General features: G+C 34.0%; 1 protein-coding gene across 10 annotated transcripts in view; it reads left to right on the top strand.

The window, feature by feature from the left end:
- The window catches only part of DMXL1 (Dmx like 1), a 125,914-nt gene that overhangs the window by 50,943 nt on the left and 56,553 nt on the right, over nucleotides 1–18,418 (top strand). For 6 of the 10 annotated variants that reach the window (XM_086410745.1, XM_086410744.1, XM_086410743.1 and 3 more), the window contains 12 exons: nucleotides 1,262–2,947; nucleotides 4,190–4,297; nucleotides 6,101–6,270; nucleotides 6,795–6,892; nucleotides 7,883–8,048; nucleotides 9,066–9,327; nucleotides 10,522–11,615; nucleotides 12,078–12,269; nucleotides 14,994–15,070; nucleotides 16,316–16,443; nucleotides 16,947–17,195; nucleotides 17,532–17,645. In XM_086410745.1, coding sequence (XP_086266871.1) covers nucleotides 1,262–2,947; nucleotides 4,190–4,297; nucleotides 6,101–6,270; nucleotides 6,795–6,892; nucleotides 7,883–8,048; nucleotides 9,066–9,327; nucleotides 10,522–11,615; nucleotides 12,078–12,269; nucleotides 14,994–15,070; nucleotides 16,316–16,443; nucleotides 16,947–17,195; nucleotides 17,532–17,645 — 4,344 coding nt within the window. The remainder of the gene's footprint in view (nucleotides 1–1,261; nucleotides 2,948–4,189; nucleotides 4,298–6,100; nucleotides 6,271–6,794; nucleotides 6,893–7,882; nucleotides 8,049–9,065; nucleotides 9,328–10,521; nucleotides 11,616–12,077; nucleotides 12,270–14,993; nucleotides 15,071–16,315; nucleotides 16,444–16,946; nucleotides 17,196–17,531; nucleotides 17,646–18,418) is intronic. The other 4 variants (XM_086410751.1, XM_086410749.1, XM_086410748.1 and 1 more) reach the window with 1 other exon arrangement.

The raw sequence follows: 18,418 nt of genomic DNA, 5'->3' as shown, positions 1-18,418 counted from the left end.
AGTCTTAACAATTTTTTTTTAAACTGAGACTTTTGTGAAGGGATGGCTTCCCTGGTAGCTCAGTGGTAAAGAATCCACCTGCAGTGCAGGAAATGCATGTTAGATCCCTGGGTTGGGAAGATCTCCTGGAGAAGGAAACAGCATTCCAGGATTCTTGCCTAGGAAATACAGAGAAGCCTGGTAGGCTACAATCCATGGGGTTGCAAGAGTCAGACATACTTAGCAGTGACTAAACCACCACTAAACTCTTTATTATCTGTTTAGCTCAGAGAAACTACTGGACAGTGTTAATTGTGTCCTTTTGTAGTACTGCTAAGTCCTTGAGGACTTTTAAAAAACTTACTAACACTACGTTGAAGTATGCTTTTAAAATACAATAGATGTTCCATACAACATTTATATTATGATTAGTAATTTATTTTTAATAGTTTAGGATAGGGCTTGACAAACTATGGGTAACCTACTTGTTTCATAAATAAGTTTGGAACATAGCCACACCTATTTGTCTATTTTTGTGTATGGCTGCTTTTGTTCTACAATGGCAGGGTTGAGTAGTTGCAACAGAGACTCTGTGGCTAGCAGAGCCTAATTATTACTCTTTGGCCCTTTAAGAAAAGTTTGCCAACGCTGATTTAGGAAATTGAGTATTTGATTACATTAAACCCAAGGAAACGTATGTCCCATCTGAGAATCTTCTCAGCATCATTTCCTTGAAATACAGCTTCAGTTATGGAAGGCCCTTTTAGTGCTTAAATAATCGTAAGGCATTCACACAGTTATATTTTAAAATATTATAGAGAAGTAGCCAGTGAATATTGATGAATTTTTTAAGTGTATTGATATCTTTGAAATTAGATTTATAATAATATATAATGCTAGCAAAGAGCTGTGAACAGAATGCTGGATTTAGGAACTAGAATTTAGGTTTTCTAATTCTGCCTTAGTCTAGCTATTTTGTTTAGCCATAAGATACTCATTTAGTCAAAGAGTCCTTAGCTGTAAATTTTCTGAGTTCTCTTTTGGCTCAAGGTTTTGATAATAATGTCATTTTTATATACCATTTTGATGTCATTAAAAGCTGCTTACTGCTTTTGTTGATCCTTAAGCTAAATATTGGCTGTCATGTTGTTAATGCTAGTTCATGCAAAAGACTAAAACCTTTAGTACAAGAAGAGAGACATATTTAACCAAATTTGACATTTTATTAATGGATTATTTTGACATCATTTGACATTTTGTTAATGGGTTTTTTTAATTTTAGGACATCTGAGTTCTTCTTCCATATATCCCATATGCAGTGCACCTTATTTATTGGCAACTTCATGCTCAGATGAGAAAGTAAGATTCTGGAGATGTAGAGTAACAGATGGAGAATCTGCCACATCAAAGAATGGAGAAACAGATCTTACGTACATTTGGGAAGAATGGCCATTACTTATTGAAGACGGACTACAGAGCAATAGCAGTATAACTGTACCTGGTAGGCCTATAGAAGTCAGCTGTGCACACACAAATCGTTTAGCAGTAGCATATAAGCAGCCTATGTCTAATAGTAGATCTTCTCAGGACTTTGTGATGCATGTAAGTATTTTTGAATGTGAGTCTACAGGAGGTTCATGTTGGGTCCTTGAGCAGACAATTCATTTAGATGAGTTAAATACAGTGTTGGATTCTGGCATTAGTATTGATAGCAATTTAGTGGCCTATAATAAACAAGAGATCTATTTATCTAGTAAAGAAAGTGTCACATCAAACACAAAGCATTTAGTTCACTTAGATTGGATGTCTAGAGAAGATGGTTCTCATATTCTGACTGTAGGAATTGGATCAAAACTTTTTATGTATGGACCCCTGTCTGGCAAAGTACAAGAACAGACTGGAAAGGAAAGCCTGGCGTTTCCTCTCTGGGAAAGTACTAAAGTTGTGCCCCTTTCTCAGTTTGTACTGTTACGAAGTGTGGACTTGGTTTCTTCTGTAGAAGGCTCTCCACCTTTTCCTGTTTCTTTATCTTGGGTCCGAGATGGCATCCTGGTGGTAGGGATGGATTGTGAAATGCATGTGTATTCCCAGTGGCAGCCATCTTCTAAACAAGAACCTGCTACAACAGATTCATGTAATGGGAGCACTCCATCTATAACGAGTTTAATAAAACAGAGTAACTCATCAAGTTCTGGATTACATCCTCCAAAGAAAACTCTGACTCGATCCATGACCAGTCTTGCACAGAAGATCTGTGGGAAGAAAACTGCGCTTGATCCTTCTGTGGATATGGAAGATTCGGGTCTTTTTGAAGCAGCTCATGTTCTTTCCCCAACTTTGCCTCAGTACCATCCTTTGCAACTTTTAGAACTCATGGATCTTGGCAAAGTTCGGAGAGCAAAGGCCATCTTGTCACATCTTGTCAAGTGCATTGCCGGGGAAGTCGTGGCTTTGAATGAAGCCGAATCTAATCATGAGCGCCGCCTTAGGTCTCTCACCATCAGTGCTAGTGGAAGTACTTCTAGAGACCCCCAGGCATTCAACAAAACTGAAAATACAGACTACACAGAAATCGATTCCGTCCCTCCACTTCCTTTATATGCCTTACTTGCAGCAGATGATGACAGCTATTACTCATCCTTAGAGAGATCTAGTAATCAGAGTACCTTAAATAACTCAAACCAGTTGTCAAAAGAGAATTATGATGAGCTTTTTCAGATGCCAGCTTTAGTGACTGATCATCATGTGTTAGAGGCAGATGAAGAAAATACAGAGCCTGTGGTTATTGACCTTTCACAATACAGTCCAACTTACTTTGGTCCTGAGCATGCTCAGGTTCTTTCTGGCCACTTACTTCATTCTAGTTTACCAGGACTCAGCCGGATGGAGCAGATGTCTTTGATGGCTTTAGCAGATACAATTGCAACTACCAGCACTGATATTGGAGAAAGCAGAGACCGAAGCCAAGGTAAAACTAAATTGGGTAGAGGATTAGAGGAAAAACTGATGATAATATTTTTACTTATTTTTTTCACAGAAAATAATCTTAAATAATTTTTGTAAAAATGATAGTCATAAAGGTTTATTACCTCATCATCGTTGCCTTCACAGTAGTTTTAACTTGAATATATGTTCTTTATCCCATAAGTTACAATACTCTGAGAAAGTGCACAGAGATTCATTATGCCAATTCATTTTTACCTCTCTGCTTAATAACAAAAATCCAGTCCATTTTACCTGTCTACTTAATAACAAAAATCCAATCCAATCCATTACTTTTGAGTTTAGTGAAAGTTAACATTTTTAACAAACATCTTAGATACCCCAAAATAAAAGTGTTTTATTTCTCACATCATGGCAATTCACTATTAACTTGGGTTTTTGAATATTGAGGTTTTTAAAAATTACCATTAATGTATACTCCTTCCTAGAATAACAAACAAACCTACTAAAATTAGGTCTTCCCCTCACTCGGCATTTTTTATTTTTAATTTCCTGAGTTATGAATAAAATTCATAAAATTCTCATCAGATTTCAAGTAAGATCTGAAATTAACAGCCTAGCCTTAAGTACCAGATATAGGTCCGTAGGATGCACCCTTTGAACTTTGCTTGAAAGGAGAATGTAGGGTAATTTTAAGAAAACAGAATAACGATAATAAAAAAACTTTAAGAAAAGTTGGTTGTAAATTACAATATTAAATATTACTAGTAGATATTATTTCTTGATCTGACTATATTACAACTGTTTGTTTTTCTTCATGTAAAGTAAAAATCAGGTCCTGCTACCATGTAGCCATTTCTTCTAGTGTTAACAGTTACTGGATGGGGCATATGACTTGGATCATTATGGAAAATATTGTACCATGTACCACAAGGTTAAACTTTTTTAAAATTCCTTCAGATTTTAATTTAAATATTCATGTCAGAGGAGATTATATTATTAAAAAAAATCAGAGATCCTGAGTCAGTTTGTTCTCTTTATTAGTTTTTAAATTATTTAACTATACAGATTTTCCTGTAATGTATAATGATACAGAAAAAAAGAAAGATAATATTTAGATTGATAGCTTTTGTCAGTTTCACAATGTTTTACCCTGAGTTTGGTGCTGTGACATGCCCTGCTTGCCGGAATTATTATCACTTACTTGTGTTTTGCTCTTGAAATGGGTTTTTATAGGTAAAAATACTTTTTTTTTTCTGTTTTATAGGTGGAGAAACTCTTGATGAATGTGGCTTAAAATTTCTTCTGGCTGTTCGACTTCATACTTTTCTTACAACTTCTCTTCCAGCTTATCGAGCTCAACTCCTTCGCCAAGGTGATTTGGTAGTAATCTAGTAAAAGGAAGTCAGCCAAGTGGAAGAGAGGTTTAAGAACATTTACATTTTCTTTGCCTGGATATGATCATGACAAGTTTGACACATTCTGAATTTCCTTAATTTGTGTTAAAAACATTGGCTTTCACCTCATCTTCTTTGCTTTAAAATACTGAAATTTTTTTCATAGAGTTACTGAAGAAATAAATTTTGGACAATTGAATATTACATCATATGTTTTCAAATGCAGTATACATTATAGACCAATTAGTATTGTTTCATTCTCTTTAATTTCTTTAAATTTTCTTTATTCTCCTTTTTGATTGACATCCATCTAAATTCATTTCCCCCCCAAATTTGAGTATAATTCAATAGAGAAATATACTCAATTTTAATTGTTTTACAAAGAAAGAATACAGAACATAGAAAATAAAAATCTTTCCACTCCCCAAACTGCTATTAACATTAATATGTATTTCAGATATTAGTTTAATAACATTTTAAATACTTTTATATTATTAGTCAGGACTCCAAAGTAACAGAAATACTTTACTTAAATTTAAGGTAACTTAAAACAAGGTATTTATTGACTCAGTACCCCCAAGTTTAAGAAATAGAGCCAGCTTTTCGGATTATAGGATCTAAAAGTTTAAGCAGTGTTGTTGGAACTCTACAGCTTAACCTTTGCTCATTGGTCTCTGTCTCTTGCCTCTCTCTTCTTCCTCCTCCCTTTCATTTTGCATTTAGTCTTAGAAAAGAGAAGCTAAAATTCTAAGTCAGATATTTATTTATTTGTGAAAAATTATTGAACTTGGTTGAGAGATATTAGGGAATCTAAAAATAATTTAGAACAACAGTCTATTCACAGTATAGATGTTTATTTGTTTTTTGTTTACAGTTTCTTTATTTCCAAAGACTTGGGTATTGTGGGCAATTCAGATTCCTTGTCATTGTATATTACATTAAAAATTTGAATTCATATGTTTGTATAAGTAAAAGCCAAATCTTATAATCATTTACTTCATTCAGTAATGCTAAACAAAATGTAATTTGAAGAGACAAAATAGAAACTGAATGATTAACACCACATGTGTGAGCCAATAGATCGAGAGACTTGCTGATGTAAATGATACTTTATAAATACAAAAGTATCTTATTAATATGGTTATATGGGGTAATAAAAGTTATTATGTGCTAGGTGCTATCCCAAATGCTTCAACTATATTATTTCTTTTAATCCTCATAAGAATGTAATGAGGTAGGTGCCACAGTTATTCACATCTTGTAAATAAGGAAATTGAGGAATCTAAGAGACTAAGTAACTTACCCATAGTTATATAGTTAGTTAGGATGGAGCTGAAATTTAATTTATGCGTTTTAGACTCCAGAGTTTTTGCAGTCTTAAGTTCTGTTCACCATCTGTATTGTCTCAATGCTTTTTTAATTCTATGGAATTAAATCCACACGACACATATTGACCAAAGGAGATCAAACACACTAGAGAACAGAAAGACTCAGCACAGTGGCATTTGTCCATAAGCATTTTTAATCTTTTTTTTTAAAATATATTTTAATTATAGACAATATGTACTCATTGTAGAAAATATTGATGGGATCAAGTTATTTGGAGGAGCAAGATAAAAACCCAACACATAGTCCCTCCAACCTCAAACATTTAATAATTATAACTCTGTAAGTCTTACATATAAACTTTTAGGCATTTTCTGTTGCAAATATGAGCATTTGTTTCGATCATAATTATATAGTCATATTTCTTATAAACATTATTTCTGATATTTCTTCAGGACTCTCTACTAGTCATTTTGCCTGGGCATTTCATTCAGTAGCGGAAGAAGAACTACTGAACATGTTGCCAGCGATGCAAAAAGACGATCCCACGTGGTCTGAACTTAGAGCTATGGGTGTGGGTTGGTGGGTCCGGAATACCCGCATCCTTCGCAAGTGCATAGAAAAGGTGAGTGTTTTATTTTGGTGTAAAAATGAAATAATATGTATTGCATGTTTATTGAAATGATACTCCATATTTACTCTCCCGTTACTCTTTAAACAGTAAAATCCTCTTAAGTAGTCTTTATATTTCAGGATAGCATGTTAATGTAATTTTTAAAAATTTATATTCTAATTCTTAAATTGCTAGTTGATATATTTATTTAGTAGTATATATCTGTCTTTTACAAATAGTATATATGCACAATTAGGAAAATAAAGCAGTACTCAAGAACTTGTCATGGAAAGCTTAGTCCTGTTTCTACCTCTTTGTGACCTTGATTACTTTTGTAATTATAAAATAAATAAATTTACATATACATATGCATGTGTTCATTCACATATTTTTTTAATTTATTGAACATTTAAGTAGAGAATGTATGACAGTTTATATATAAAGAAAAGTATTTGTTTACTTAAAAACTGTTTCTGTGAAATTTTGACCAATACTTTCTTTTTTTTTTTTTTTTCACCAATACTTTCTAATTACAGGTAGCCAAAGCAGCCTTTTATAAAAAGAATGATCCTTTAGATGCTGCCATTTTTTACTTAGCAATGAAAAAGAAAGCTGTGATTTGGGGATTATATAGGTAGGTGAAAAAATGAAAAACTTTCCATAAAGAGTATGAAGTAGATTTATTGTGCTTGTTAGTGTGGTTCATGTAGATTGTTAGTTATTTTTGTATTTAGCAGACTTCATGCGAAATAAGCCCAGGTGTCTGCTAGAGCAAAAGAATGTTGATGAGGTCACATTCAGTTTTTTTTAGGTTTATCAGTCCAGAAAAACATCTTTTTGCTTATTTTAATAACGTCTTATGATGCTCTGGTAGGACAAAGAACTAAACCGGAAACTTCTATCTAGAACGGGGAAGAAGATGAATTGGTGGAGTTTTGAAAATGCATCTACCCTCTGCCCTGTCAGGAGCTCTTGGACCAGACTTAACCTTCCAAACCACTCTTTTCCTAAGGGCCCTGAACCCATTCTTGAGCTAGAGTCATTTAGAATTTTTCTCATTCACTTGTCCTCAGCTAGGCTTGGTGAATGTAATGGCCATAAATAGTTCACTCTTCATTTGGGATTCAGTCTAGGTGTATCCATATGAACCGTAACCTTTGGTGAAAATCATGGTATCAGTCAGTTCTTTCAGAGACTAGATTTTAGTCTCTTAGAAGTTTTACTTCAGGACAAATTCCTTGGTGATGATTTTTATCATCAAAGTCATCCTCAGGTGGGCAGTTGGGGGTACCTACAGGCAATTGATTAAATGGTAAAGTAACACAGAATTTAATATAAATTATATATTTTGTATAGATTTAAAAATGATTTCTCAAACTGCTGCTAATGCAGTTTTCTTTGTAATTTGAAAGAATTTTTTTTCAGTAATCTTTGAAATTTATGTTAAAAAGTAAATGTTTACCATAAATGTTCTTTTTGCTCAGAAAAGAAACAGATGTGTACTAATTTATGAACTGCTAATTGTCTCTTTTGAGTTTTAACTTCTAAGTGGCTAACTTCATAAAGTTGGTTCTGATGTAGAAACTTTATATTCCAAATTTTCATATTTTATTTTTCTTTATAGATCCCAAAAAGACTCCAAGATGACACAGTTTTTTGGACACAATTTTGAGGATGAGAGATGGCGTAAAGCAGCTTTAAAGAATGCTTTTTCTTTGTTAGGAAAACAACGATTTGAACATTCAGCAGCATTTTTTCTTTTAGCTGGTTGCCTCAGAGATGCAATTGAGGTATGAGTGATTTTTTTAAAAAAATATCATTGTCATCCTTTTAAGCTCTTTATGGTTTAAATTTTTTTTTAATTTCAACTTAAGTATAATGGAACTAACACAAGGCTTAATGCATAAAGTAACTGGTAATACTTAATAGTGACTTTAAAATTTTGTCATTTAGCTTGAATGATATTTATATGGAATTAAAATTAACCAGGTTGTGTTGGTTGAGATAGGGAGTTGATCGGCCTCCTAAGAATATTTATAAACAGGTTAAAAAAGAAAAAATTTGTCCTATCATTTTAAACATGTATTTGTGTACTGAGTTGCTTAAGTCATGTGTGAATGTGTGGACTGTAGCCCACCAGGCTCCTCTGTCCATTGGATTCTCCAGGTAAGAATACTGGAGTGGGTTGCCATGCCCTTCTCCAGGAGATCTTCCCCACCCAGGAATCAAGCCTGAGTCTCCTGCATTGCAGGTGGATTCTTTACTGCTGAGCTAGTGGGGAAGTCTCATCACTTTAAATATATTTGGACCTATATTTGGCTCTGTGTTAGTTGATGAACCTTAGCAAATTGTTAACTGATTATTTCTTAGTAAACCTTGTAAGAAGTTATAAATATTTAAAATATAACATTTCTGTCTCAAATTGCCCTTTTGCTCAGAGTTTCATACAAATGATTCAAAACAGCTTTTTGATTTGGAAACATCAGTCTGCTGAGGTGGATGGGAAAGAGTGAAAACTCAAGGTTAAAACAAAATATGTCATTTAAATTGATGTTATTAGAATTATTCAGTATTTTTCCGTTAGACTAAGTCTTTTTGCAAGTGTATACTTAAAGGTACTACCTAAACGACCACCACCACCACTTTTACTACCAGTTAAATTAACATAAGTGTTGTCAAGTGGATTTGCTGAAGTAAGCACCATGTTTTACTTATTATCCTTGTTCACTAATTTCAGATATTGTCAGTTTGAGTCTTTTAAAACAAAAGATACCCTTATTTATAAACAATATTTCTTCTTTTTGAAGGTATGTCTTGAGAAACTGAATGACATTCAGTTGGCTCTTGTAATAGCAAGACTCTATGAGTCTGAATTTGATACATCTGCAACATATAAATCTATTTTACGTAAAAAAATTTTGGGAATTGATTCTCCTGTCAGTGAACTCAATATGTTGAATATAAATATGCATTATGATCCTTTCCTTCGAAGTATGGCATATTGGATTTTAGAAGATTATAGTAGTGCTCTGGAAACATTAATAAAGCAGCCTGTCACAAAGGATGATGGTAAGCAACACTTCTAAGATCTTAATTATTAAGAGTTTACCAGGTTCAGAACACACTGTTGGATACTAAGGATAATGCAAAAGCAAATTGAAGACATAAATCATCCAAGACTTTATGGTTTAGTTGGGGACACAGAGTTATGTATACAGTTTATTATCCGCCTCCTGCCCTCCCAGAAAGTTAAATCCTTTGAAAACCAAGGGCTTTGGATTTTCTGTTTTTATTAAATCAGTGTATTGAACATAGATGTTATCAACATCTATGAATATAAATTCATATAATTCATTGAATTATAAAATTCAAATTCATTGAATATAAATGTTTTGAAGAAAATAGTGATATACAGTGAAAGAAAAGTGGTTGGATTTGGACTGTAATTTTAATGTTGACTAGATAGGACTGAATTGGATATGGAATTTGAAGGGAATGAGAGTCAAGTTTAACTCCTGGGTTTTTAGTTTGAGCAGTGGGTAAATGATAGTGGGAAGGCTAGAGCAGATCTTAGGGAGTGTTGCTTTAGATAGAAAAGGCTTCTCAGATAAGGTGACCTTTGACATCAAATCTAATTGAAATGAGTGAGTAATCAGCCAATGCAGATATATGAGTAAAGAGTGATTTTTAGGCCAAGGGCACAGTAAATAAAACGGCCTTGAGGCAAGATTATGTACATGTAAGTGGAAATACAATGTAGGCCTTCGGATACAGTGTTCTAGATTCACAGGTTGGAGTTGGGACTAGAACTAGAGATGTACAGGTTATCACATAGAGGTAGTATTTAAAGCCATGGGGCTGTAGGTGTTCAACCAGGGAATGTAGATAGAGAAGAAGTCAAATGCTGAACTCTTGGACACTCAGCATTTCAAAGCAGAGAAGGTGAGGAAGATCTAGCAAAGCAGACTGACTGAGAAGTTGTATCCAGGAAAGGAGGGGAAAAAGAACTATGTTTTAAAATATCTCAGATTATTACTTGAAGAGATGTGAAATCAGCAAACCTTTGTTTTCCTACTGTGTTAGAATACTTTCATTACAAATGTGTTCTTGTCTATTCAATGCTATGTATTAGTGTGGTCTTCTAAATTTTTCTCATAAGACCAGGTGGATACTGGTGTCATGATAGAGAAAAGGAGCCACACAAAACTTCTTCAAAAACTCTTGAAGAATTTTTCTTGGCTCATGAAATGAATTTACTTTCAGATCAAGTCATGATGTCAGCCTGCAATCCTGCAGTTTTTAATTTCTACAATTACCTAAGAACACATCCTCTTTTGCTGAGACGTCATTTTGGATCATCTGATGCATTTTCCACACACATGAGTTTAACAGGAAAAAGTGGACTAGCAGGAACAATTAATTTAAGTGAAAGAAGATTATTTTTTACTACTGCCAGTGCTCATTTAAAAGCTGGCTGCCCTATGCTGGCTTTGGAGGTGTTATCAAAGATGCCAAAAGTCATCAAGAAAACAAAACCTTTTTGTAGAATATCTAGTTTTTTGGATACTAGTAAAGACTGTTCTCCTTCTTCTCCATTAAAATTGGATGCAAGGGAAGATAAGTCTTCAGCAATTGATTGGTCAAAATCACTAATGAATGGTTTTGGATCTTCTTCAGAGGGTTCCTCAGAGAAGCAATCAAACTCCACTCTTTCTTTTGACTGGAGCCAACCAAGTATTGCATTTCAGGATGATTCTTTAGAATTAAAATGGGACAGTGATAACGATGAAGAAAATGAGGATGTCCCACTTTCAATGAAAGAACTAAAACCTTTAGAGGGTAAAATTGGGGAAAAAATGGATGAAACAAGTTCTAATTACACAGAATCTCTCAGCGCATTAGATGAAAATGACATTTTAAATCCATCAGAAGATGTAATTGCAGTTCAGTTAAAATTTAGAGCCTGTTTAAAGATTCTCACAGTAGAACTTCGTACTTTATCTACTGGCTATGAAATAGATGGTGGAAAACTGCGATATCAGCTATACCACTGGCTTGAAAAAGAGGTGATAGCCCTTCAGAGAACTTGTGACTATTGTTCACATCCTGAGGAAGTACAGTCTGCATTTGGTGAAAATGAAGATGCAGTTGAACTAAATGAGGATGCTGAAGATTTGCTTCATCAAACAAAAGTGAAACAACTGAGAGAAAATTTTCAGGAAAAAAGACAGTGGCTTTTGAAATACCAGTCTCTCTTGAGGATGTTTCTTAGTTACTGCATACTTCATGGATCCCATGGTGGGGGTCTTGCATCTGTGAGAATGGAATTGATTTTGCTTTTACAAGAATCTCAGCAGGTATGTAACTTACATGATAACCAGTCCAAATAGTACTTTTATGAAAAACAGTTTTTGAGATTGCTTTTTTTAGTTTTTAAATATTCAAATTGTTGATTGTCCTAATTATGGTTACTTTAAGGAAGGCTACTTTTTGTTGCACTTCATATTGTGAATTTCTAGAGCTGTGAATGTATTGTAGCTTAAGGACAGTTTCTTGTCAGACCCTAAGGTCTGCTTAGTTCATATTAAACAGTCTTATATGAAGGCTTTGTGAGGTGATAATAAGAGAATATTATCCCATCATTATTCATTATAATCAGTGGAAGGTTGACCACCTCAGGTCTCTTCTAACTCTGAAAAAGTTTGTTTTGCTTTTAATTTTTAATCGTTCTGAAGCTTTTCAAAGAGACCCCTGACTTACTTAAGTAATGGATTATAACTATAAATAGTTGATTAACCTTTTTTCCCTTTGTTTTTAAGGAAACAGCAGAACCAATATTTCCTAGTCCTCTTTCAGAACAGACCTCAGTACCTCTCCTCTTTGCTCGTACAGCCAGTGCCAAAACAGTTGTTGCCAATCCATTGTTGCACCTTAGTAATCTAACACATGATATTCTACATGCCATAATTAACTTTGATTCACCACCCCATCCTGATATCCAGAGCAATAAAGTAAGTATGTTTGGTTTCAAACATTTAATTAAACTATATACTGTCATAAAGCTAAGAGGTAAGTGTTAAGGCTTTTTATAAATGATTTAAACATCATCCTGTGCTTAGTGATTGTTATGTAGCCAAGTTTGTATTGATTTTGATCAAAGAAAACTTGACTGTAGGTCAGGCTCATTTTACCTGTATCATTTACCCAAAGGGTACTTCATTTTTTTACTTTAATTTTATCTTATTTAACCATTTCATTTAGGTAAGAATCATAGTATGTATGTATGCTTTTATGAGTAATTCTCTAGTGTACACTTAGCCAAAAAAAAAAAACAACAAACGCTGATTGTTTTTTAGAGACAGAAACAATACTGTGTTAAAGAACTAGTATGTAAGTATCTTTTTTTTTTCTCACAGTCTGTCATCTGATTCTCCCCTACCTCACAAGCTGTGATATTCTGTTTCCATTTTCTTCTTGTTTAATGGTAGCCTCTCTTACAGTTTTACCCTCCTGGATAACCTAACCCTTGTAAATTAATTTTGCCACTTTATTTCTTGTACTGCCCAGTAGAATAAATGCCCACATTGCATATTATAGAATTAGGAATTTAATTTTCCTCAGATTATGCTAATTTTAAGCAAATGTCATTCCATATTTAACTTTAATAATAAACATATCCCTGATGTATCAGCTTCTGCTGCTTAAAAACCACCCTGAAACATTAGTATTAATAGCTAAAAATAGCTCTGATTTATTTTGCTCATGATTCTATGGATTGGTTCATCAGTTCTTCTAGTTTGGGCTAGCTGGATTGATAGCTGGATACCTCATTTGTCTTTGGTCAGCAAACATGTTGATTAGATTCTGGATGAGCTGATGCTGCTAAGTCACTTCAGTCGTGTCCGACTCTGCATGACCCCATAGACAGCAGCTCACCAGGCTCCCCCGTCCCTGGGATTCTCCAGGCAAGAACACTGGAGTGGGTTGCCATTTCCTTCTCCAATGCGTGAAAGTGAAAAGTGAAAGGGAAATCACTCAGTTGTGTCTGACTCTTTGCGACCCTATGGACTGCAGCCCACCAGGCTCCTCCATCCATGGGATTTTCCAGGCAAGAGTATTGGAGTGGGGTGCCATTGCCTTCTCCACTGGATGACCTAAGATGGCCTTATTTACTTTCTGGTGGTTGGTGGGCCATCTGCAAGACTGTCAGGAGACGTTAGGATGACCAGAGACTCTGAGATGTGTCTCAGCTACCAGTAGGCATGCTTAGAGTATTAGACTGTGTTCTCTAAAGAAATAGAATTGAAAGGGAGTGTGAGTGTGTATTTATAGAAAGAGGCTTATTTTAAGCAATTGACTCACTTCATTATGGAGGCTGAGAAGTCTCAAGATCTTCTGTCGGCATGCTGGAGACCCAGGAGAACAGATCATGTAGTTCCAGTCTGAGTCCAAAGGCCTGAGAGCCAGGGTAACTGACAGTGTTAGTTTCAGTCCAAATACCAGCAAGCCTGAGATGCAAGAAGAGCCATTGTTTCAGTTCTTGTCTGAAAGTAGAAGACCATCAGTGTCCCAGCTCAGTGCAGCCAAGCAGAAGTTTCCTCATACTCAGCCTTTTTGTTCTATTCAGGTACTTCAATTGATTGGGTAAGGCCCACTCACAGACTACCAATTCAAATGTTAATCTCATCCAAAATCACCCTAACAGACAAACCTAGAATAACATTTGACCTAATGTCTACGCACCCCTTGGCCCAGTCAGGTGGACACGTAAAGTTAACCATTTCACCTGGGTTATTTCATATAGTGGTTTCAGGGGTTTAAAGAGCCAGAGTAAAATTTGCAAGGCTTTTAGAGAACTAGGTTCAGAAATAACATGTCACTTTTTCTGTGTCCTCTTGCACAGACCAAGTCACAAGTAAGCCCAAACTCATTAAGTGGAGAGACAGACTCTGCCTTTTCGTTAGAGAAGCTAGAAATATTATTTTTGCAGTCTCCCATATGTGGTCTTTGCTGTCTTTGTTTATATGATGCTATCCTTGACTTTAATTCATGTCACATGTCTATTGATAATTGAAGGAAAAATAGCAATTAGATTTTAATCTGCACAAGAGAGTATCATACTTGATAATTAGATCAGGAACCTGGTTTTCTGAATAGTCTACTTTCTTACCTAGATTAAGCTTCTCCTTCATCCTCAGATCTACTTCTGTTAGTTCTCTTGTCATGCCATGTTTAGAGCTCTGTCTTCCTTAATACAAGCATTTTCCTTCAGTTGCTATCTTTCATACCTTTCCCTTTCTCAAAAGTTTCACTCTCTTCAAATTGTTTTCTGTAGTAACTTGAATAATTCATAAGTGAACTGTCATTATCAGGCAGGGCTTTATGTTTTGGTTGAGGAGGGAACAGGTTGAGTCTTAGAGGGCTTGCTTTTAACACATGGCTCATTGCTCTGCTGAATAGCTAACATCTGTTCTCATTTGCCCTTAAAATAGAAATTAGGTAGCCATTGTGTATTTTATAATTTCTGCCAGAGGCCTCAGGTTTTATTTGTGTCTGTGTGTGTATTTGTAGTGAGACATCTCCAGACAGAAATGAGTATTAAGGAAAAAAAGGAAATAGTTTATTAGGGCAAAATAGTTTTTTCATCTTTTTTAAAAATGCTAATTATATTAGGCCTTGAAAAAGGTTCGGTTTTTAAAAGTTATTAATTAATTTTGTGTTTTTGTTCCCCCCAGGTATATGTAATGCATACGTTAGCAGCCTCACTTTCTGCTTGTATCTATCAGTGCCTTTGTGGTGGTCATAATTACAGGTAAATATCTTCTTGTGAAATTTAAGAATGTTTGTAGTAACTGCTGAGGTTTGAGAATTTGTGTGCTCTTGCTTTAGGAATATGTATACAGCAGTCTACTTTAGCTAGTGCAAAAAGCATATGGAGAAATGTTGAGTCATTTTTTCTCATCTTTGAAGTTTTAGCATTTGTCTTTATGGCAAATGCATCTCACGTTAAACTCTTTACAATTATTTAACTGCCTTTTATTGATCACTGCCTAATGCTAGACATTGTGATATCACTGGAATAAGATCTTCCTTAAGGTCATGCTAGTTAGAGACAAACATATAAACTTACAAATGATATGTAGTATGACATCATACTTAAATGATATGTACTCTATCACTGATCATGATAGACATGATAGATAGTAAAAAGTTCAGGGAACACAGAGGAGGGAGTGACTGGCTTGGAACTAAGAAAAATTTTACACTGTCCTTGATGTTTATGATTTTCTTCTTTATGTCCTAAGGTTTCACTGTAGTTTTTCTGGGCTTTTGAAACATATTGTTTGACACTATGGGGTTATATCTTTCTTTGCAATTCTCTAATTCTATTTCTTTAAGTATTTTATCTTCTCTCTTCTCTTTCCTTTTATGAGACAGATATTGGAACTTGTGGATCCCTTTTTTCTTTTAGGTTTCCTCTTAAATGATCTATTTATTTCTTTTATTTTTGCTTCATTTCAGAAGAAATCCTGTCTTCATTTTCCAGACACTAATTCATTCTTCCATGTTTCTCATTAAACGTGTGCTATCTGGTGCATGTACCTGACACAGCCTACCCTGACATAGGGTAGACTAGCCGTTAAATGTCAAACTGAACCTAAACTGACTTTGTTTTCAACTTTGTTATTGATATATAAATTATATACCTTTGTGATATATAAGCTTCCTATTTGTGGTCAATAATAGTTTTCTCATTTGTATGTATTTTATGACTTTCAGTAAATATATTTAAAAGCTATCATATCTGTTTTAATTTAGAAAATTTAAAGGACACTTTGTTTTATTATAGTACTAGAGTATACAATATAGTACTTAGATGTATGTAAAGCAGTATAACTAATACACACAAGCTTGTATTTAAGTTACTCTAAATGTTAGATCTCAAACATAGAAATATTAAATGTGAAATTCATTTTAGGTCATTCTTTGTTATTATTGTTTTATTGCAATTGGAGGTCACTATAGATAGTTATTATTTAAATTTTTTTTCTCTCAGTTCATTTCAAACAAATCAGTTTACTGGAATGGTGTATCAGACAGTACTGCTTCCCCATCGACATTCCTTAAAAACAGGAAGCTTAGATGAAGCCATAACTCCCAATACATCACCAGCTCAATGGCCAGGTATAAAAAGTTATATATATATATGTGTATATATATATATATACACCCAAGTTTTTTCTTAGCTTTATTGAACTTAATCAGATGAGGAAAAAATAGGTTTGGTTTGGTTTTGTTGTGTGATAATCATTGTTAAGTATTGTTAGAATTGATTCCAATTCATTATTCATCATTTACTATAAATTATCCAGTTATATAACATTAGTTTTTCCTTTATCATAATACTAAAATAACTCAAATGTTTTGTCATATCGCGTTTTATACTTTTGCTTTTGTTGTAATAGAAAAACATTGTTATTTCCAGTGTCTGTGTAAATTGAACAGATAGCTCAACACTTGGGCATTAACTGCAGTAACCTCTAGTGGTCTATGAAACTGTGGAAGAAAATATTTTTATCCTGATGCTATAACATTTTTTCAAAAATTAGGAATTGTAGTTATTTTTTTATTTATTAAATTTATTGTTAGTGGTAGCTAATGGTAGCTATATTTGTTCTTTCTCCTAGGAATAACTTCTCTAGTTCAACTTTTGAATTCTTCTGGGGAGGAAGCCCAGTCAGGACTTACGATCTTGCTTTGCGAGATTCTCACAGCAGTGTATCTTAGTCTGTTCATCCATGGCTTGGCAACACATTCTAGTAATGAACTATTTCGGATTGTAGCCCACCCTCTAAATGAAAAAATGTGGTCTGCTGTATTTGGTGGAGGTGCGCGTTTTCCCAGCAAAGAACAGGCACACTCAAAAGCTTTACCTGGTTAGTTTTTAATCTGTTTTATTTTATTTTTGAAGGCTACCACTTTATTCATCTGAATGATAACTTTGTTAAATGTAATTACATTTTAATTTATTCATAGGAAGTTATGTTACAAACCATTTTCTTAGAGCATGAATAAATAGTTTTATGGAAAACATACAGTATGAAGTTTCTGGTGTAATTATTAAACTTTAAGATACTGGTACACCAGTGATTAGAACTATCTAATGTAATTTAAAATCGTTTACTATTGAAATTTTAATTTGTTTTGAAAAATACTGTAACACTGGTTTTTGTTCTATCCCAAATACAGATTCTCTCTTCTTTTTTTGGCAGGAAGGTACTTTGCTATGCCTAGCCCACACCAGGTAGTGGTATTCTCCATGGAGTGTGTGGGCTTTTCCAAAGCTCTTTCAACCATCAGTTCTCATAGCCCTCCCAGTCTTGCAGGCAAGATATTAGCTTTAGAAATAGGCTTTTACAGTTCAGCTTGCTTTGTGTTGTTTTGGAAGGGTCGGGATACAGTGGGCCGATTTTATTTTGTTTGGCACTTAGAAAATTGAAAATTTTCCATTAATCAAGTCATATTTTTGATTTAAAATAATGATTAGCATTTTAGAAAACCATCCCTGCTTGTTTTATTTTGCTTTAGTTCTTCATTTTAATGTTTTCTATTCCTTAGACTTTAATGTATTTTTAAATGGGTAGAAATAAAGAAATGTCAGTGCTAATCGTGGTAAATCAGACTATGGCTTGAAGTGACTGGAAAAACATTTCAAATAAGGCTGCTTTATGTTTGCATATCATGATTCTGGCCATTAGAGATTTTGGATTTCTAAGTGTTCATAATACCATGTAAAGTAAATATTTTAAACAGTTCTATTATCTTTTCTAAACTTTCTGGTGTTAAAACTATATAATTTATTTAAAGATTGAAACAAGCTTTTTGACCTGAAAAAAAACTTCATGATGTTTTCTGCCTTTGTTTTATTTTTGTGATTTATTAGCCCATATGTGATAATTTTGGCTTTCAAATTTTAAATGATATTTTAATTTCTATAACATCTCCTTTGAATTTTTTAAGGAGTAATTTCCAGTGCTTAATTTTTATATGGATGAAAATAGAAAAGACTAACATGAAATTCCCATTGGAATATATACTTGACTTCAGATATTTGAATTCATTTAAAGAACTTTCAAAGTCTAAGAGGGAGTACAGTTTA

This window comes from Bos grunniens, chromosome 7 (assembly GCF_055505025.1).
Source record: "Bos grunniens cultivar Pamir isolate PY7600 chromosome 7, Bosgru_T2T1.0, whole genome shotgun sequence".
In the NCBI taxonomy this organism is placed as follows: domain Eukaryota; kingdom Metazoa; phylum Chordata; class Mammalia; order Artiodactyla; family Bovidae; genus Bos; species Bos grunniens.
This window is presented reverse-complemented; position numbering and strand designations above follow the sequence as displayed.